The sequence below is a fragment of the Phodopus roborovskii genome, unplaced genomic scaffold, assembly GCF_943737965.1.
Source record: "Phodopus roborovskii unplaced genomic scaffold, PHOROB, whole genome shotgun sequence".
Classification (NCBI taxonomy): domain Eukaryota; kingdom Metazoa; phylum Chordata; class Mammalia; order Rodentia; family Cricetidae; genus Phodopus; species Phodopus roborovskii.
Window position 1 is genome coordinate 31743354 of NW_026126433.1, and position 21370 is coordinate 31764723.

Sequence of the window (21370 nt, forward strand, 5' to 3'; positions counted from 1 at the left end):
TGGCACCTTCACCATCCAACACACACATATATACTCAGTATCAAATAAAAAAGTAAAACGTTTACAACCTTGATACAGATATAATGTGTATTATTAAAACCCTAGACTTGCAAACAGAAACTCCATCAGGGCCACTGCCATCATCAGCTCCACCACCACTACGGCAGACACGTGACAAGTGCGGGTTCTGCAGGATGAGTGACACACGCTGGCAAGTTTCCGCCTGGTGGCGCCAGTGCAGAGAACGCAAGAGCAGGCTGGGCGGGGCAACAACAAGGAAAGCCGACCATGAGCAGCGCGCAGGCTCACTGCACCACCTTTTCCGGAGCAGACGGGCCGAATGGATGGTTTGCCGTGAAATACCGCGAGAGCTTAAATCCCGTACATAGCCCCTCCCTCCTCATAGGTTAAATCCTGCCCCGGGCCCGCCCCGTTAGCCACAGGCCCCGCCCCTTAAACAACTCTTTCCGGCGTTGTATCGCGACGGTGGTTGGCTGGCGAGGCAGACAACATGGCGGCGTCCTTGCTGGGCTCGCTGCTGCGGACTTTCCGGCAGGTCAGGCCCTTGCCTTTCTCGCCAGCCCATTTCTCACCCCCGAATCCCGTGTCCTGTGGGTTCCCCCGTACCTGTCAACTGTCATGCACACGGAGGACCGATCTCAGGGCTCCTTCCATGCGCTTTCCCCTTCCGGCTTAGTTCGGAGAGGCCTAAGCGGCAAGCCAGAATTTGGTATTTAAGCTTGGAGCTGTGATTTAAAGCTAAGAGGTTGACTCCGGCGTGTAAATGGAGAAGAAAAGGGGTTGGAGAATTGAGGCCTCAGAGGCTCTGACTGTGCAAGGGAACAGCTGTCTGTAAAGGAAGACAACCAAAGACATGCGGTGGCTTGGAAGCAAGTGATGACAGGTTTTCGAACAGGGAGCAGGCCGTTCCTCTAAAGCTGAAAGGTTATTAAAGGGCTGAAGCTGACTGTAGACTTGAGGAGTAGCAGTGTTATGGTGCGTACGGAAACTGGAGAAGTCTTCGGGAGAGTTTTGCAAGGGAGGGGTGTCAGCCAGAGAGACCTGAGTTGTTTTTCCTTTACCATGACAGAAGCAACATCATATTATAAGGATATATTAGATATAATCAACAACATCTTAAAGGGGGAGATCCACTAAAGTGGGAAATGATGATCCAGAGAACAGGGTAGGATCGCCAGAGCTCGCCTTTGCAAGCTGGAGGTGACATTGGGTTTTGTGTATGAAGCTTGATCTCAGGATTGTATACGGGTCACGTGTAGCAGTTTTGTTCGATAGAAATGTAAAGCCAACCACAAGGGTGATCGGTATTTTTTCTAGTATTTAAACTGAAGTAAAGAAGTAGCTACAGTTAATTTTGATAGATATTTTTAGCCAGGTATGTCCATCCATATTTTAACAAGTCAAGATTATAGTTATTTATGAGACATTTACATTCCTGTGTTGGAAGTAGGTTTTCAAAATCTTATACTTAAAACATATTGCTATTGGGATGCTAAATTTGGCATCATATAGTGGAAAATGCAATTGTGCTAAAAACAAAGTTGCTTGATATTTAAAATTTAAGTGAATTAATGTCAAGAATTATGTCCTCAGATGTGCTGCTCATAGCCATATCCATGTCTAGTGGCCACTTTAACAGAGAGAGTTGACATAACCGGAGCGGGTGTAAAATGTAGTACAAACGCTGCTGAGCTGATAGGTAGGGAAGTTTGGGAATTCTGACATTGCTTCTGATTTTATAATTAAGGAACATTGAAGTCATCAGAACATTAGGGATTGGGGGCAGGGGACAATGAGTTAAAAAAAGAGGAACATTCCTGCAAATTGTCCTTTGATATTCACATGTGTTATAGTATGCACATGCACACATAAATGTAATAAATCAGTATTTTAAAATATTAAGTCTTGAGCTGGTGAGATGGGTAAAATGCTTGCCACCAAGCCTATTTAGTTCAATTCAAAGACCTATGTGGTATAAGACAGAGCTGACAGAAAGTTGTCCTCTGACTTCCACATACATGCCCATACACATACATACAGTACTGATTCACAAGTTGTCCTCTGACCTCCACAAACATGCCTATCCATACATAAAGCAAATAAATGTAAGTATTTTTCATTGCTTAGAAGACTCAAATTTACAGGATTGGAAAAACATTTATAGTACCCATGATCATTGTCTGTGTCTTTTAGGCAGTTCCTCCATCAACATCAAGTCAAGTTCGAGGTTACTATGTAGACTGGAAAATGTTGCGTGATGTGAAGAGACGAAAAATTGCTTATGAATATGCAGATGAGAGACTTCGGATCAATTCGCTCAGAAAGAATACCATTTTGCCAAAAGACCTTCAGGTTAGCCAGTTGAGTACCTTTTTTTCCACAGAACCACTAACTGATGTTATTTCAGATTCTTTTTTATGCTGTTTTATTGCAACTTAGTATTAATGTAATTTCTGGAGAATAAGGTCAAATACTTGTTTACATAAATAGTCTTAAAACCAACTTTGGTAAGTTTTGGATAAAGGATAACTGTTCACTCTTTTCTGGTTCTTCATCCATTTCATTATACAATCCCTACATAGTACTGAGTGGCAACCACATAGAAACTAAGAAGTATTTTGATGAAAGGTCTCCCCAATTTTATCCCCGTCTTGGAACTTTCAAGGCATTTGTAGGTATTGCTGATGCATGGACTAGGTATAAAACCCATGACCTGTGGTCCTTACTCAGGGCCTGCCCTCCTGAACTTTTGCCCTTTCCATGTCTATGTTTAGGCAGTTTTCCATTTAGTCTTACTTTCTTCTCATGTGCTTCCTGTTAAATAAGAGGGTGTCACCCTGTTTGGCTTCTGCAGCATATGGTTTTACACTTAAATGATGACAGAATATGTGCACTGAAGAGCTTTGTAGTAAATTATAAACTCAAGGCTACTGACCTTACTGAAAGTTCATAGAAAACAAAACATTTATGCAAATTGGCAGAATGATTTAATCTGTTTATGTACTCTCCTTCCCTGCCCCCTTACCCCCCTGCTCCCCCATTGATTTGACACAGGATTTGTTTGTGTAGCCCTGGCTGTCCTGGAACTTGATCTGTAGACCAGGCTGGCTTCAAACTCTGCCTCTGCCTCCTGGTTCCACATTCTATCATAGGGTCAGTGGTACATGCCAATACATCTGACAAAGTGGTATAAGAATACATACTAACACACTATTATGTAACAATAAATTTTTACTGACAACCTGAGCCTAATATGTCATACTTTTTCCTATCACTTAGCAGTTTCATAGACATTACTTGTACAAGATTCATGGATATTGCAATTTTTTTTTTCATGTAAATCTTGTTTGATCACCTCCTTTATTTCTGCAGTAGTCAGACTTTCAGGCTCTTGGTGATCCAACTTATTACTAGTCTCAAGCCATGGTTTTTCCTACTGTTTCATCAACTCAGAGGTTTCAAGCTTTCATACTTCAGAGAATTAATGTGTCTGTCTGGAGGCAATAAATGCATTCACATATTTTTTTCTAAATGATCTAAACATGAATGTATAGAACAGTATTCACAACAGCTCAAAACTGGAAGCTACTCAGATTTCCATCAGCTGTAGAAAAGATCAAGGAATTCTAGCACACTGAATAAAATGAGCACCAAGGAGACTGAGCATATTAATGACACTTGGAACAGTGTAGGTGGTCTCACAAGCATATTGTCAAATAAAAAAGCCAAACAAATGAATAGAAAGAAAAAGGGTTATACGAGCATATTAGATACAGTTTACAACAGGGAAGTGTATTTACAGTGTTAGTGAACATGCTAGCTGATAGTCAGTGCCCCTAGAAAGAGACACAGATAAATGCTGTAATGCCATTTATAATTCAGTGCTGGCTACACAATATATATTGTTTATAAAAGTACACTTTGCAATTATGGTTTGTGGATTCTTTTCATTGTAATCTTTAAAACATCTTGGAAAAACATCATTTCTACTCAGTTTCCACTTAAAGATTAAGTCTTACTGCCACATCCAGTGTTTGGCTAAGATTCTAGCCCATCTTTCCTTTGCTTTAGGTCTGAGTTGTGATCTATGTTATGATTTCCCTCTAGGAAATAGCTAGTGAAGAAATTGCTGCCCTTCCACGGGATAGCTGTCCTGTGAGAATCAGAAATCGGTGTGTTATGACATCCCGTCCACGTGGTGTAAAGCGTCGTTGGAGGCTTAGTCGAATTGTGTTCCGCCACTTAGCTGACCATGGACTACTTTCTGGAGTTCAGCGAGCAATGTGGTAAATCAGCTTCAGAACCTACTCAGCTGCCCAAGAAGTCAATTCTGGCTAAAAGATCAAACCCTAGTTTTTATAGGGTCTAGTTTGCATAATCTACCTGATACTGTCTACAGTTAAATTGTTTTTAGGTTTTTAAATGAAGAAATGCAATATACATATTACTCCCATACTGGTTTAAGAGAGGAATAAAAATATTTTCTGTGGGAGAATGGTGTTTTCCTTCAAGTTTGATGTTTAGTAAAATAACTTGTTTTTTAATAGTGGTTTGACAAAACAGTTATAGATGTCCATCTAATTGACTAGTTGCCTTTCTATGGCATTGTACCCCTCAGCTTGCTTCCCTGGCCTGCAGTTACTCTCACTTTTGGAATAACAATAGAGGAAGAGTTAAAGAGGGTATCTTAGATCATGTTTAGTGTTAACTTTGTGTGATGGTGAATAAAAGGACTGCTAACTAGTTTTTTGTTTCATCTTTTTAGTTATAAACAGCTGTGAGCTGCCATGTATGTGCTCTGGAAGAGTACCCAGTGTTCTTAACCACTGAGCCACCTCTCTAGCCCCTAGCTGTCCAACTTTTAATGCTTATATTAATCAGTGAGTTCAGATAGGGCTAACTTGACCTTTACATTTAAAGCTCACCTGTTGCCAGTAGCTTACACTTATCAACAACACAGCTCTTTTAAGTTATATTGCTATCAACTCATTTTCCCTTACCAAACACCACTCTTACTGTATTCTAAATCTTCTAATATGCAGTCTAGTTTGTTTCATCAGTCTATTTCATGTTTCAATACCACAGTTCTAGGGGCATTATAGTTCCATCCACCCTTTCTGTATTAAGTTCTGACTTTTACCTAATTCTTAATTGTAGTTGTAGTGATTCTACTAGGTTTTTCTTCTAGACATCTAATTGCTTTCTCTTTTTGGTGGTGAGCCTTTAACAGCTGAGCCATCAGTCCAGCCCTAGTTTTTTTTAAATACACTACAAAACAGCAAAACTGATCTTTTACGTAAAAGTTCAACTTTATTGAACAAAGGAATAGATGAATTTTCAAACTTTTGCATTGTGGTTGTATTTTTATAAGCTAACTGATCCACGGTAGTACTTACCAACATGTTTGTCTATTTTTATCATTTGTATTTTGTTTAAATTTTATCTTCATAAATATACTTAATCAATTAGTACATAGTAAAACATGGCACACACATTGCTTAAGCTGATAATAATGGATGAGTCTCTAGTAACTTGCAAGTTCATGTACAAATTTGAATTGCAAAAATTTTGGTTTTATTTTTGCATTAGTGGGAGCTGTCAGTTATAGACAGGCAAATACTTTGTTTTTTATCTCTCAGCCAGAACAAAAGTAACAGTTTTATTATGTAAGATTTCCTTTTTACATTTCAATAAGAATACCATAACCTTTTCTTAAAAACAAAATGACTAGGATGCTAATAAAGGAGAAAGTTTAATAAGCATATTTATTTAAATCAGACCCTCCAATAAGAAATGGAGAATTTGCTGTCTTTACTTAGAAGGCTGTGTAAATAGTTATCTTTCAAATTTTATGTGCAGTTCAACAACATTCCCTTACTGGAAACACGAGCATTCCACATCACAGTTCCCAAAGGACTTAAAAGTCTCAAAATCCCGTGTCTTCTCGGGCTTGCTTCTCTCTAGATTCTACCCATGCCTTATTAATGGTTCGTTTCATGTCATCATCTCCATCTTCATAAATTTTCTTTAGAACGTTCATTAATCCCTCACTAGGATCTGTTTCAGTGTCATAGGAAGGCTTTCTGTGAACAAAAACAAGTCTACAATGAAGAATTTAAGCATGGAAAGACATTCTTAGATTGTAGCTGATAGGAAGAAGAGTACAGAGAAGGGGGCTAGAATATACAACCAAAATAGCATGCCTAGGTTCAGCCTCGTAAAACTGCATACCCACTTGTACCTGGCACACAAGGAAAGAGCACCAAATGGCAAGGACTAATCATGAGGAGTAAGATTTCAAGAGAAAATATGTAAATGTGAATAATTTTTCCAACTTACTGATTTTTACAAGTATGGTTCTTCACACTGCTACAAGCAGGTATTATGGTATGGGTGCATAATGAAATAAATAAATTTTTATTAGAAAAACCACTAAACTTGAGATCTATGGGATCTGGGCCTAGTGTTGAGTTATACTCTTTAAATTAATGTGGTAAGCAATTCTAGTTCAATGAATGTCAAAACAGCCAATCAGCTTTACAATTAATTTTTTATATAGGTCTCATTATTTAAGCTTAGATTTAAATCAACTCCCCAAATAGTCAAATATTCCTAACTATTCTACCACTTCCCAAATGCATTCTGGCTACCAAGTGAGGAATGACCAAAAAAAAGAGTAACTGACTCAGTACAAGGCACTGCCAATTACAGGAGTAAGCTCAAAACTGATCCACAGTGGAAGTCATCTGTTAGGATTTTTAAAAGTAAAACTGGATATGGTAGTAAATGCATATACTCTCATTACTTGGGAGGCAAAAGAGTTTTGAACTGCATAAAAAAAAAAAAAAGAGAGAGAAAGTATCCTTGTCACATAAAGTCAATCATAGGTCAATCATAGTGAAACCAACTATACAACTCAGAAACATGTAAGGAATAAAATGCTTTGGGGATAGCTAACTCTTCTTGAATTCCTAGAGCAGATTTATTTGAGACCAGGCCATAATATCTACAGACACATCAATATGCCCAGGAATAAAATAATGCTAAAGAATAAGCTACACAAGAATTGTCTTAATTAAACTGGTCCTTGCCCTCCTCAAATAGGCTCTGATAGGCTGGCTGTAGTTGCACACATCTTTAATTCCAGCATTCAGGAAGCAGAGGCAGATGGATCAAGGACAGCCTAAAAAGTTCTAAGACAGCCAAACCACATACCAGAGAGATCCTCAAAAAGAAAGGTTCTGATAGTTGATAGCATATATAAGACAGCAGGTGATAAACACTTTGCTTGTACAACTATTATCCATAAAAATGAAACCATAACCCCAGATAAAAGTATTAAAATTATTAACTTACTCTTTCTCTTTGCATTCCTTTTCCACCTGAGTTAAGTAGTCCCATCGTGTGTTTTCTGCTTTCTTTCTACATAAGATGATAACTGTATCAGTCTTCACCTGGAAAAGGAGAGGAGTAGGAGCTTGTAACATAGAAATAAGCATGAGTATTAAAAAAAAAAAAAAAAAATGCTGTTACCCAATCAAGTGCCTAATGTGTTAATATTCATTCTTGATGCTAGTAATACTTTTATAGGCCAGAATACAAACAAGTGAAACCTGAATACCTTCAATGCTAATGCCATCAAGACTTGAACATAAGGTTGGAGATATGGTTCAGTTGGTAGAGGCTTGCTCAGAATTCATGAGGCTCTGGTCTGATTCCTACTATCACATAAAACAGGGCACTGTGGCACACACCTGTAATCCCAGTACTTTGGGGATAGAGGTAGGATTACTAGGAGTTCAAAGTTATCTTTAGCTTTTTAGTGGAATGGAGTACTGTCTGGGCGACCAGAGATCCTTGAGCTGAACCTACCTTGGTTCAGTAGGTAAAACTCACGTGCATGTTTTCTGGTTGATTTTGTGTCAACTGACAAAAGCTAGAGTAACTAGAAAGAGGAACCTCAACTGAGAAAGTACCTCTATTAGATTGACTGCTGGCAAGTCTGTAGGGCATCTTCTTGATTGATTGACAGGGGCTATATAATCCCTGGGCAGGTAGTTTTGGGATGCCTAAGAAAGCTGAGCAAGTACCAAAGAACAAGCCAGTATTCTTACTTCATGGCCTTTCCTCCATGGCCTCTGCTTCTGTTTCTGCCTTGAATTCCCTTCATGTTACTTTTGGCCTTGGTATTTTACCACAACAGCTTAACTAGGACAACATGTTAATGCAAACACAAGGACCTGAATTCAGACATCCACAACCCAAGTAAAAAAAAAAAAAAAAAAAAGCCAGGTGTAGTAGTCATACACAATTAGTCCCAGCACTCCTATGGCCAGATGGAGACAGGAAATCCAAGAACCTTGTAGGCCAGGTAGCCTGGTACATATAGTGGTGACCCAAGAATATTATCTGTCCCAAACAAGGTGGAAAGTGAAGACTGACATGAAACTGTCTTCTGATCTCCACATATGCATCATAATGTACATATACACACAACGACTTAAAAGAGAATGTTAATGGGAAGTGTGGGAAGAACTTCATTACAAAGGGCTTCAATGAGTCAAATGTGAACCAAGTGAAACCTAAAACCCAAAAGGAGGACACCATAGACACCTAGCATAGCAGAAAAAATACCATCGGGTGACAGTGGTGCACACCTTTAATTCCAGCACTTGGGAGGCAGAGATAGGTGAATATCTGCTTTTGAGGCCAGCCTGGTCTACCGAGCAAATTCGACAAGTGCCAAAGCTACAGAGAAACTCTGTCTCAAAAAGCAAAATGAAACAAAGAATAGCTCCTAGATGAAACAGTTGTAGTGTATTGAAAGGACTGGGTAAATCTTGATGATTTAAAGAAAAATAGATGGTAAAGTATCTGAAAGGAGAGCAAGGAAGGGAAATAACATTTAACTCAAAATGTGTGTAACTCCAAGATGCCTTGATTATTCCTCTGATTATGAGACTAACAAACGATGCTACTGTAGTAAGAACTGAATACTTAACACATTGCTTTTATTACTACTTTTAAGCAAATACATAACATAGAAGAATTACATGTCTATACATCTGATATATTAAACACCATTTTTTAAACTGGAAAGAAAAAAGGGATTGCATGAGTTTGTTAAAAGTATGAGCAACAGGATTTTTTTTAATGAAAACTTCCTTGTTTTTTTTTTACAACTTCAACAATTAAGCAAAGTACTTCAGAGATCCTTATATGCATCACAAATTTACATATAATACAACTAACACTATTTATGTTAGTACTTCCTATTTATTTATCAGTATATCATTCCTCCTTTGTGAAATTACCACTGCACAAAGAACTACCAGGGGCCACAACTGCTAAGGGATATATAAAGCTCGCAATAAAACTCACTCTTAATCACCAAAAACAGTTCCCCTTACTTTTAATATATTCTACAACAAATTAGCAAACTTTCTTCAAAGGGCCAAACAGCAAATTACTTATTTTACATTTCATGGGCTAAATGATTTATTTTGCCACTGTAGTAGAGAAGCAGACACCAAAAGATAAAGAATGATTATTCCAGTAACAAACTACTTACACATCAAGCTGTGAACTGCACTTTACTGGTACCAGATACAGCAGAAAAATTTTAGTTCATCTCTGACCTAATCAGCTAGATTTAATGTAATTGAAGTTTTTACAACACACACACACACAAACACTCACTTTTTTTGAGCTGCTTTCCACAGAGATGGGTTTCAAGAGATTATTCACAATCATGGAGTAATTCTTGCCATTGAGATTTTTTACCAAAAGATCAAATGACCTACAAACAACAGAGAATTCATTATCTTTCTGGTTCTGTGATAGTTATTCTATGGTTCTTGAGACAGTAAGTCACCAGCTTTGGTTTAAGGCAGTGGTTTTCAACCTTCTTAAATAATGCGACCCTTAATACATGGTTGTGGAGACCCCAACCATGAAAGTATTTCATTACTACTTCATGACTGTACTTTTGCTATTGTTAAGAATCACAATGAAAACATATGCTATGTGGGATATCTGATATGTAACCACTGTGAAAGGGTCACTTGACCTTCCAAAGGGGCTGTGACATGTTGAGAACAACTGGATTAGTATGTAGACTTGGTTGTTCCACTTTAAAGTAAAAGTGTAGTTAACGCTAAGTTTCAGCAGAATTTTGGAAGCCGTACAGAAAGACAATTCCTATGATAAAGCAATGATAGCTATACTTCCAGTAACGAGAACATACCTCTCCGTGAAGTGTACCTGCACATTCTCAGTGGGAACTTGATGCACTCCAGTTAAGGTAATGTAGATTTTCACAAACTTATCTGATTGATCCCATCCTAGCAAAACAAAAAGATGAGCAGGAATATCTGAAATTATCTATATAATATGGCTTAACATAAAACTCAGTTAATAGGAGCTGAAAGATGGCTCAGCAGTTAAAAGCACTGGCTGTTTTCCCCAGAGAACCAGAGTTCAAAGCCCAGCACCTGACATGGAAGCTCACAGCAGCGTCAACTCCACTCCCAAGGTATCAGAAACCAGAAATCCCCTTCTAGACTCTGAGGCATGCAGGTGACACACAGACATACACATAAATAAAATTTACAAAATAAAACTCAGTAACAGAGCTTTACTGTCACTCTAGAAACAGAGACATGAAAAAAATATTAAAGTTAAAAAATTCTCAACATAACTCTAGTTCCAGGGGATGTGACACCCTCACACAGACATACATGCAAGCAGAACACAAATGCACATAAATAAAAGAAATCATTAAAAAAATTCTCAATATGGAGAAGCTATGTCTCAAAACAACTCCTGAAAATTGTACTATTCCTGAAGATAGGCATCCAACAAGTGGGAGAATGTAGACTAAGATTCAGTTTCTAAATGCAAAGCCCATGACCTTTTTATTCATTAGAGTAAAACTAGGATCATTACATGCATTTCATCTTTCTTAAAATAAATATATATATATACATATACATACATACATACACACACACACACACACACACACACACATATATATATATCTTCCCTATAGAGTCCGAACCCTTAGCTTTATGAATACCAGAGTTTCATTCCAGCTCAAATTTTTCTATTTTAAAATCTAAACCACCAAAAGCTGGCATCAAACTTGCAATCTTCCTAGCACAGCTTCCCAAGCAGCTAGGATTACAGGAATGTGCCACTATGCCCATCAAATACAAGAAGATTGGCTCATTTACTTGTTTTGTTAAATAATTTTGCCCTCCATCTAAAACTTGATCTTACCTTGGGGAGTACACACTTATAACACCAGCACTTGTAAGATGGAAACAGGAGTATCAGGAGTTCAAAGTCATCATCAATTCAACAGTAAGTTCAAGGCCAGCAGGCCACATACTCAGACCCTGTCTCTGGGAAATTAACAACTCTCCACTACACTGAATGACTAAACAACAATACTGTTTAATTCAATAACCATTTCTACTTCTCAACAGTCTAAAAAAAAATGCAACTGCAGCCTTTTCAAGACATAGAATAGTTTAAGAACCCAATTCCTAAGCACAGCACCATGATGCACAGCTAGGTTTCCAGTTACTTGGAAGGCACAAATGAGAGGATCTCTTGAAAACAGTCTAGATAACATATCAAAATGCCTGGCCTCAGAATAAAACAGAATGAGACTAGTGGCGCACAACTGTGACCCCATCACTCAGTAGGGAAGGTAGGAGCATCTCCACAGTTCAAGGGCAGCATAGACAACAAGCAACTATCTCACACACAAAAAAGCAAAGCTCAAACAAGTAAATAGATAAAAGATCCCAATTCTTCACCATAAATCTGTCAATTTGGCCTCCCAGTAAGTATAGTATCTAATGCCACCTTGGTATATGCTGTTATACTATATAATAGTATCTAACCCACACCAAATGTTAACATTACAAATAAAGAGCACAAACTTCATACAAAAGACTACGTAACACAAATTCATTATGAAGTAGTTATTCCTGCTTGGCAGAACACTACATATAGCAGAACGGGTCATACCATAATTACTGATTTTCACAGTGTATCCTGTTGTAAGAGGAGCAACCACAGCAGCTGGCTTTTCATTGTCAAGTTCTGGTTTCTTCTGTGATTTCTGCTGCATCTTGTTCTTTATTTCTATCTCAATCTTGGATTTTTCACTTGAAAGAGTATCACGCACTCTTTTCCTAGTGGACTTTTCCAGTAGCACTTTGACCTCTTCTAGGTCCTTCTGCAACTGTGTTAAGGTAGAAGTAGGTTAGGGTAAAAATAAGATCTACCACCCAATTCAACTTAATGAAATAAAACAAAAAGATAAGTTCATTTTAATGTTTTTTTTTCATTTTAGTTTTTTAAGAGTTTCAAAAGTAATTATTTCTTCTTGTTTACTGATTTGTAAATAAGCCACACATTGTTTTCATTAAAGGAAAACAATCTTAAATCAATAGTAATTGTCTTTACTTTCCAGTTTGGTAGGCTGGCACCTGCCTGTTTTAAAAAAGTACAAAAATAGAAGGAAAATATTTATAGATGTCCTTGTAACACCAAGTCTAAGCATCAAATATTAGAAAAATTTAAATATTGTAGTAAAAGGTGAGAATTCATTTGACTGGGAAGAGCGAAGGCAACTTTACTGAGGTGACAAAGGCTGCACTTTCAGTGATTGGTTTTCCTATCTCAGAATGTGAATTTTTAAGACTAAAGATAAAAAGTAAAATACCAAGATGGCTCAGTGGATGAAGGTGTTCACTGCCAAGCCTGATGCAGAGTTCAATTCCCAGGACGCAGGTGAAGGCTTCCTTATCTCTACACGTGCCATGGCAAATACACATAAAAATATTCTGCTTTCAAGAAAAAGTCTTGTTCATCAGTTGGGTCGATCTTTTGGTTAGAATTTGAGACCAAGAAAGGAAACCTTGGGTATCAAATCCCTTATGACTCTTGGGAATTGGTCTTTGCATATCTGTTTTCTTCCAATGCATCATATAACTCTTCTAGTTTCTAGATAATTATGATGTTGTGGGACATCATTAAAGACAATGCTAGAAAATCAATAGGTAGGGGCTCAGTAGTTAAGAGCCCATTCTGTTCTCCCAAAAACTAGCTGTTTAGTTCCCAGCACCCACACCAGAAGCTTACCAGAAATTATAAGTCTTTATAATTCCACCTCCTGGGTGTCTGATGCCCATCACGGGCATCTACACACGTGTTATATACAGGCAGACAGACACAAAATATCCAATCAAGCTTTGATGTTACTGTGATTAAATGCTTGAGATTTTTCTGCTTTGAATGGCCAAGATCAAACACCAATGACAGCTTATGCCAGAGAAGATGTGGAGAAAGGGGAACACTCCTCCATTGCTGGTGGAATGCAAACTTTTATAGCTACTGTAGAAACCAGTATAGTGACTTCTCAGAAAATTAGGGATCAACCTACCTCAAGACCCTACAATACCTCTGTTGAACACATTCACATCACAAGGACATTTGCTCAATTATGTTCATAGCAACATTATTTGTAATAGCCCGATCTTGGAAACAACTTAGATGCCCCTCAACTGAAGGATAGAGAAAATGTGGTACACCTACACAATGGAGTACTACTCAGCGGTGAGAAATGACCACGGACACCCTATAATTTGCAGGCAAATGGACAGAACTAGAAAAAAAAAAAACCATCCTAAGTGAGGTAACCCAAAACCAGGAAGACAAATATAGTATGTACTCATTCATAAGTGGATACCAGACATAAAGCAAAAGATAGCCAGCCTGCAATCCATAACCCCAGAGAAGCTTAAATCCTCTTCCAGAAACAGATGGAAGCAGATGCAGAAATCCACAACTAATGGGCCAAGTTCCTGGAGTACAATCAAAGTGAGGGAGGAGCAACAGTCTGAACAAAGGAGAAAAGACCATGATGGGGAAACCCACAGAATCAGCTAACGGGAGTTGGTGAGAGATCAATGACTGTGGTCTGACAAATATGGAACCTGCATAAGACTGAACTAGACACCCTTAATATAGGTGACAATAGTCTTAGGACAATATATGAGGCCACTGGCAGTGGGTCCAAGACCTAACACTAATGTACAAACTGACTTAGTGGAGCCCATTCTATATGGAGAGAGATATCTTGCCCAGCCTAGACACAGGGGTGTGGAAGTAGAGAGGTGCCTTGGTCCTGCCTCAACTAGATGATGCAATAGACTCAGATTTCCTAGAGGAGGCCTTACACTCTCTGTACAGCAGATGGGAGGAGAAGGGGGGAGGGGAACTGGGATTGGGATGTTAAAAAAAAAGAGCTAGGTACCCTGATCATAAAAACAACAATCTTACTTTATACCTTCATACTAAATAAAAGGCTTAATGTTAAGTCTTTAAATGACCCATTTACAACTGAGAGTCCATAACAGAAAATCACAATCAAAATCTAGGTGTGCAAGAATCCAGTCCCAATGAATATATCTACAACATAACTCCCTAACCTAAGGCGTCTAAGGCTCAGGGTTAAGTGTGGAAGAGGTCAAGACTGAAGAGCCAGAGGATCTGAGTTTGTTGTGAGATTGTCTCCTAGAAATAGAAGCAACGGCCCCCGCCCCAAAATCTTACCAGTACAACTGCCTAAACACGAGTAAGGACAACAATAGACATGCTAAAGTAAAAAGGAAAGTCCATGATATCTCAAAGGAAAGTCCATGGTATCTCAACCCTACCCAAAGAACTACAGGCAAACAAGAAAGACTAGATGAAAAAGGCTTCCCCAAGGAAGAAGACAGACTTGAGTAGGTATGTAATAACTAATGAAATAAAAGAGACCATGAAACTGAAGGGGAGCAAATGGAAGGCTTGGAGAGAGGAGGAAATAAAATTATTTTAAAAAACTTTTAAATGCTAGACATTAGGTAGCATTTGAAGTAGAAAGGAATTAGCCTTTTCTACTTCACTACTACGGCTAGTTCTCCGTGGCCTTTATGATCTCATTTGTTGTATTTACTTACAACAGTTTATAAAATGCACATCAGAAATGTTTCTGCTCACAATCAAGAAATAATGATTCTAAGATCCAAAACTGCACACTCATCTTTTGAACAGATAATCAAGGTGTTAAGTTCCAAATCCTTCAGTGGTTTCAAAATGACCAGAATAGGGATTTACTTAACAAAAAGGAGAAAGGAAACATATCAAACCTAAGAGGTTTTGCTTCTGACTGGAAAGGGAACCCCTTTTCTAGCCGACTCATGGCAGAATTCCCAGGCCTCTTTATGGCCAGTGTTAGCTCTAAAGATTCTTTAGTAAGGTGTCAACAGAAGAATTGTTGCTTGGCTTTTGATTTTGCAGCCCTGAAACCAATAGTGCATCCAGACTTTAAGGTGAGTGACTGAGGACAGTTTCCTATCTACTTTTATCTCACAACTTTTTTTTGCCTTCTTGGCATGGATTTGTTTTCTGTATGTATGTATGTTCCTTTAAATCTACCTCATCAATGTGCACTAGGGACCTCAAAACCAATGTGCTTGGCCAAACTATTTAGTGAAACCTATTCCTGCAAACAAAACTTGCTCAAAATGGGAAAATAATCCATGTTTCCCCCCAAAGACATGGAACTGTGCACCAGGTACACATACACACATATATGTATCACATCCAGGGAGACATACAACAAATCCATAAAGTGGTACCACACACTCACTTGGATAGTATCATGAACAAATACCCAAGAAAAATAAATGTTATTGAGTATACAGAGAACTACTATCTTTTATACAATTCTTTCAGAAATGGTAGGTTCCCAAAACTTGCCTTATTATCTGACCCATAAACATGCCCACAAAACAACAAAACTTGTTTACAAAGACTCAAAATTGTCAAAATGGAGAAATGAGCATGTGCTAACAGATGAATGTTCAATGGGATAGCATTCAACCATAAAAAGGAATGGTGTATTGATATACCACAGATGAAATAGAAACATGTAAGGTACCAGGCCAGCTGGTGCCTTATCCAATCTAACACTCGATGGATTTCTTTTTTGAAGAAATGAAAATATTCTGCAACTAAATAATACTGATGGTTGCACAACAGAAAAATTGAATTGTACATCTGAATATGAAGGAATAAGGTAATTTTTTTCCCAAAAGAAAAATGTGCCCCTAAATGCATACCCCCCCAATCTAAAGTTAAAAGTTCCTTCCTTCGGAGAGGGTTATTACTGAACCTATGTGCACAACTGTTAAGTAGCCCTAGACTCTCCACGTGAGCACATGGTACCCGAGGCTACTTACTTGTGGCAAGATACCCAGATTAATACTTTAACATAACTTCCTAATTTTTCTGCCTTTAAAGCGGATGTCTTGCTTTTTAAAGTGAGGGGAAATTTTTCGAAAGAAATCTTAACAGATAGCCAACGCTTCTGTGAACACAGTATTTCAATCACATAAGGCCTACATAAGCTACAAAACGAGCACTTACCATTCCTATTTTGTAGCTGAGTTTTGGAGCTTGAGGCTCCAAAAACGTCAAGTCACCCACGTCCGTAGTTTACAGATCTAAAAAACGGACGCCATGCAATCTACCATTACCTACAACTAGGTTTCCAATTATTTTATACACTTATTACATAAAGATTGGGGATGTAAAGCAATGTTGGAGCGCTTGCCTTAGCATGTGCAAGGCCTGCAGGTCCGCCGCTGGCGCTGCTAAATGACTAAAGCTAGTCGTAAGCGCAGCTCTGGGCGTTTAGAAATAACACAGAACGTATAACCACGCTGTGGTTATACCCATGAGTAGGGTATCACGGCTAGCCGTGCAGAATTCCTTCCAATTGCCCTCTGCCCGGAGCTACCAGCGTTTGCAATGAGCTCTGATTAACGGAGGTCCCGGATCCCTAGGCAGTGGCCGGGAGCGGAGAGGGACCCGCGCCGGCAGCTGGGCTCCTGACACACCCCCGACCTTCCGACCGCGGCCGTGCGCACAGGGCCCAGGCAGGTGGCGGCGCGGAGGTCGCGGGCCCACGACAGGGGCATGGCTGCCGACACGAGCCCGGGGTTAGGCGCAGCCGCCGGGCGGCGTGGGCCAGTGGTCGAGGGCGACCCCTACCTCCTCCAAAGTGGAAGTCATGGTGAGGTCGGGCCCGAGGCCGGAGCTGCACCGGTGCAACGGAGCCGAAAGGAAACGCGGAACACGCCACCCGAGAGCGACACAGCAGCACAGGGAACGACGCCGACCCGGCGCGATCCCGCGGCCCCGCCCTCCGCACGCGAGGCCTCTGGAACCTTCGCGAGGTTCCGCCGCCAGCCCTTGAGGCTCCGCCCAGCTCCGCCCCGCCGAGCCTGCTCCCGCCCTCCTACCAGGTCTCCTAGCAACACTCAATTCTCGCGAGCGACCGAATTCTCACGAAGCGTCACGCCTCTTCCCTTTCCGTCCCAGCAACCTAGACGTGTTTCCGCTACAGCGTAGCCTTGCTGCGCAGTCGCAGCACGGAACTACGGCCTGACCTAGCGGTGGAACCAAGGAGCAGCGGTTTATGGACCCAGGGGAAGTGTGTAGAGATGGGCTGCTTCCGCCTCTAGGACGCAGACCCAGCCCGGCCGCCATCTTGTCTTTGGCTACTGTGAGCTGTTGGGAGAAAAGAACAAAGGAGCGTCCCTAGAGCAGCATAGTTAGTCCAGAAAGGACAGGTTTGTTAAGAGAGGAAGGTTCCTAAAGGGTTTTTAAACGTGCTTTGGAATTCGGGATACGTCCAGCACCCTTGACGTGGCGCCGTCTTGGAGGACTCTAGGAAGGGCTGTACGTGCCCTGAGACAGGCTCCTCGGCGCGATGGTGGGAAGGCAGTGTAAGGACTCGGGCATTACGCTGGCCTGCCCCTGTCACCTGGCAGAATGCACTCAGGCAGGAGCCCGGTCAGCCCAGGTGCAAAGGACCCCTGTAAAAGAGACCCCGCCCACTCAAGGCTCTCTTTCCCATTCCTCTCTTTCCCGCTGTCTCACGGGGCAGACAGGACTTTTCCTGTCTCCCTCTTCTGTCCTCTCTGTCTCTGTGTCTCTTTACCTTTTTCTCTTTGCTTTCCCCTTCCCTCCCGTTTCTAATAAAACTTCTCACTTAAGCTCTGTCTACCTGGCACGTTTGTCCCTCCTGCCATGGAATCTGCCAAGGTTCCCCCTCGTACTTTATCCTAACAGGCACCACGCCTTCAGTGGCCGAAATTTTGATTCTGCTTTTCCTTTATGAGCTATTGAAACAAGATTTCCAGTGCCTTTGTTCTTTACTAACGAGTCAGTTATTTTGTAGTTTGCACCAGCAGCGTTTGGAGTAAGTGATCCCATGTGGAAAAATTGTTAGAACTATATTCTGGTTATAGCAGCCTGGATTAGTAAAGCTCCAGCGTTCACTATTTATTTGCAAATTATTTTAATTTCTGGCAGCACAGAGACATCTATAACACAGTTGAAAACATAAACAGTACTCACTGGGAGGTCAAGCAGTTTCTGTCAGCTTTAAACATGCCTAGAAAAGCAAGTAGAATCTACAAGTTAGAAGGGAAATGCTGCTGTACTACATTTTACATTAAACTATTGTAATTACATTATATTGCAACATGTGTGGATTTCTAACCCAAACTTGCACAGAATTGTTAAGTCAAGCAGGAAAGTACACAGTGTTTGCTTGTATTTAAATAAAAGTCTGAGACAAGACCAGGGAAGGAGCTGCTAGCAAATGGTCTGGGCCAAATGGTCAAAAGACATGCATTGCAACATTTGAGAGATCAGGCTAGGTTAAGGGAACTGGAAACCCAGTCCTAGGGAAGGAAAGGTTTGAGGTAGAAAGTAGAGTTGAGTTTCTGGGAAGAGCCACAGATACTGACAGACTTGAACCAGGTTTCTTTGAGACCTAAAAGTATTTGAGTACAGATACAGTGTTATGAGCTGTAAACATAATGTTTTTGTGATTGGTTTCCTAAGCTAAGGTCTAGAAGAGAATTTTCCAAGATGACAAAAAAGTGTTACTGTTAGGGAGCCACTAGAGATAACTCTGACATGGTTTATACCCAATTGCAAGTCTTTATTCCTGGTGACTGGTACTATACTCATGTATTTGGAACCCTAGTGTAGACCCAGGTGATTAGGGTAAGTACTTTTTAAAGGCAAAACCACATCCTAGTATTGTAAGGATGAAAAAATACTGTCCAACTATCCCCTGACCCCAGGAAGCTAGAAGTTTAAAAATACTAAATACCTTAAATTCCAGACCCTGCCCTCAGCCAGTAAATAGGCAAAAGGTCACACTCCTTGCCACTTACCTTTGTAAATTGCTTGTGAAACCCCTGCCCCAGTGACCTAATCTAACTGCCATTTGTCACCCTACCTAGGAGCCCGCACAAATGGCAGACCTCCAGGGCTGTAGAAAACTGATTGGTCTATAAATCGAGGGCTTGGATGGTTTACATTAATTGGTCAGCACCGCACCTGGGCTCTGGATGCTATGAAGTGATTGGTTTACGATGCATGGGCTTTGTTGTAACCCTATAAAAGCTGTCTCAATTCTGTACTCAGGATCCTCAGTCCTCCAACCCTGTGTGGCATATGACTGTGGACCCCAGTGCACTTGGAATTAAAAGTCCTCATGCTTTTGTATCAAGACCACTTCTCGTGAGTGATTTGGGGTGTTGCCTTTCCTGAGTGGGAGCGTGAAAGTCCACACTCTGTGGGTCTTTCAGCATCTCAGCAGATGCAGGGGGATGTTTTGTGCAAGCAAGTAGTTTAACAGAAGCAAAGCAGTTAGCTGGAAGGGGAAGTTTGCACAAGTAGGCAATCTTAACAGAAGCTCAGTTAGCTGGGGCATCTTAATCTTAAGTTCCTAGAATAATTTCCCATGAGTTTCTCCATCAATAAGGTTCTTAGTTATGGTTTCCATTTCTGTGAAGAGACACCATGACAATGACAACTCTTATAAAGGAAGACATTTAATTGGGCCTGGCTTACAGTTCACAGAGATTTAGTCCATTATTGTCAAAGTGAGAAGCATGATGGCATGCAGGCAGACATGGTGCTGAAGAAGTAGCTGAGAGTTCTACATCTTTATCTACAGGCAGTAGACGGAGAATGAGCTATGCTGGGCATAACTTGAGCATATAAGACCTCAAAGCCCGCAGTGATGCACTTCCTCCAACAAGGTTACATCTACTCTGATAAGGCCATAGTTTCTAATAGTACCACTCCCTATGGGGGCCATTCCTATTCAAACCACCACAAATTCTATTTAAACATAAAATGGCCTCAGCAAGAATACAAGATGGAGGGACCTCTGTATTGTGTTGCCCTGTCACATTACTAGTTGGCTGGTAGAGGTGTAGAAAGATCACTTGAATTCTAGTTCTAGACCAGCCTGCACAAAGTAGCAAGATCCTATAAGAAGTGGACTGAACTAACAGATGTATGTTTTGTTATTTCAATTTTTAAAGTGTCCAAACAGTAAGTAGGAATGAGAACTGCAATAAGAACAAATACTCCATTTTACTACATAGAAGCATCACCTGGTCATCTTATTTGCATGGCTCAAGAGTCATATTGAATTTTCTATCTTGGGTCTTATATCATGTAGCAAGTCCTGTCAATTTAATCTTTAAATGTGTAGAAACTCAAAAATACTTTTCATACCCCTTACTGTTACCTACTTTTCATCTCTAAGGAATTGATATACATGTTAGAAATTTTGGCTAAACAAATCCAAAACCTGTAGAACAGGCAGACTGGAATGGAAGATAACAGGTAGACTGTGCTCCAGGATTTATCCGTAACAAGCTGGGGAAGTAACAACATGAGCTGGAGCTGGGTGTGGTGGTGCACACTTTTAATCCCATCACCTGGGAGGCATGAGCCCACAGATCTCTGAGTTTGAGGCCAAGCTGGTCTATGGAGCAAGTTCCAGGACAGCCAGGGCTTTACAGAGGAAAGCCTATGTTGGATGGCCTCTCCCTGCTCCATAAAGGACATGAGCTGGTTGAAACTCTATTCTTCTCAAAACAACAGCCTTGTCTGTTTTTAAAACATTACAATTGATAGAGCTAGGCCCACCTAGATTATTCAAACTCTTTCCTACACAAAGTGAACTGTTTAAGCTTATGACTTTATGGCAACACTTAGTGTTTTACTGAATAACTAAGGAGGATAGGCATACCAAGTTCACACTACACAACCAGCTATCCATTTCCCCCACACCAGTCTCATGCTGTCCTCACCCAATCACCATGCTGTTCTTTATACCCTATTGCAACTTGAAGTGTATTAGTCTTTTTCCTGTTAGAGTAGTTTTTCTTACTTGGGGGTA

At 40.2% G+C, this 21370-nt stretch overlaps 2 protein-coding genes across 2 annotated transcripts; one reads left to right on the forward strand and one right to left on the reverse strand.

Annotated features, from left to right (window-relative positions):
* The first annotated feature begins 419 nt into the window (after positions 1–419).
* Positions 420–4777, forward strand: Mrps14 (mitochondrial ribosomal protein S14). The gene is made up of 3 exons (XM_051186066.1): positions 420–556; positions 2215–2373; positions 4129–4777. The coding sequence occupies exons 1-3, from the start codon at positions 512–514 to the stop codon at positions 4309–4311; spliced, it is 387 nt and encodes a 128-aa protein (XP_051042023.1). The 5' UTR covers positions 420–511; the 3' UTR covers positions 4312–4777.
* Positions 4778–5737: 960 nt separating this feature from the next.
* Positions 5738–17248, reverse strand: Cacybp (calcyclin binding protein). Its single transcript, XM_051186067.1, has 6 exons — positions 17143–17248; positions 12064–12280; positions 10268–10364; positions 9721–9820; positions 7378–7475; positions 5738–6104 (listed from the first exon to the last, which is right to left on the reverse strand). The coding sequence occupies exons 1-6, from the start codon at positions 17161–17163 to the stop codon at positions 5948–5950; spliced, it is 690 nt and encodes a 229-aa protein (XP_051042024.1). The 5' UTR covers positions 17164–17248; the 3' UTR covers positions 5738–5947.
* Between the last annotated feature and the right edge of the window lie 4122 nt (positions 17249–21370).

Coding starts and splice junctions, on each gene's coding strand:
- Mrps14 (XM_051186066.1), top strand. CDS start 512: ATGGCGGCGTCCTTGCTGGGCTCGCTGCTGCGGACTTTCCGGCAG. Junction 557..2,214: donor TGCTGCGGACTTTCCGGCAG/GTCAGGCCCTTG, acceptor TGTGTCTTTTAG/GCAGTTCCTCCATCAACATC. Junction 2,374..4,128: donor TTTTGCCAAAAGACCTTCAG/GTTAGCCAGTTG, acceptor ATTTCCCTCTAG/GAAATAGCTAGTGAAGAAAT.
- Cacybp (XM_051186067.1), bottom strand. CDS start 17,163: ATGACTTCCACTTTGGAGGAG. Junction 12,281..17,142: donor TGACTTCCACTTTGGAGGAG/GTAGGGGTCGCC, acceptor ACCTTAACACAG/TTGCAGAAGGACCTAGAAGA. Junction 6,105..7,377: donor AAGGAATGCAAAGAGAAAGA/GTAAGTTAATAA, acceptor TTTTGTTCACAG/AAAGCCTTCCTATGACACTG.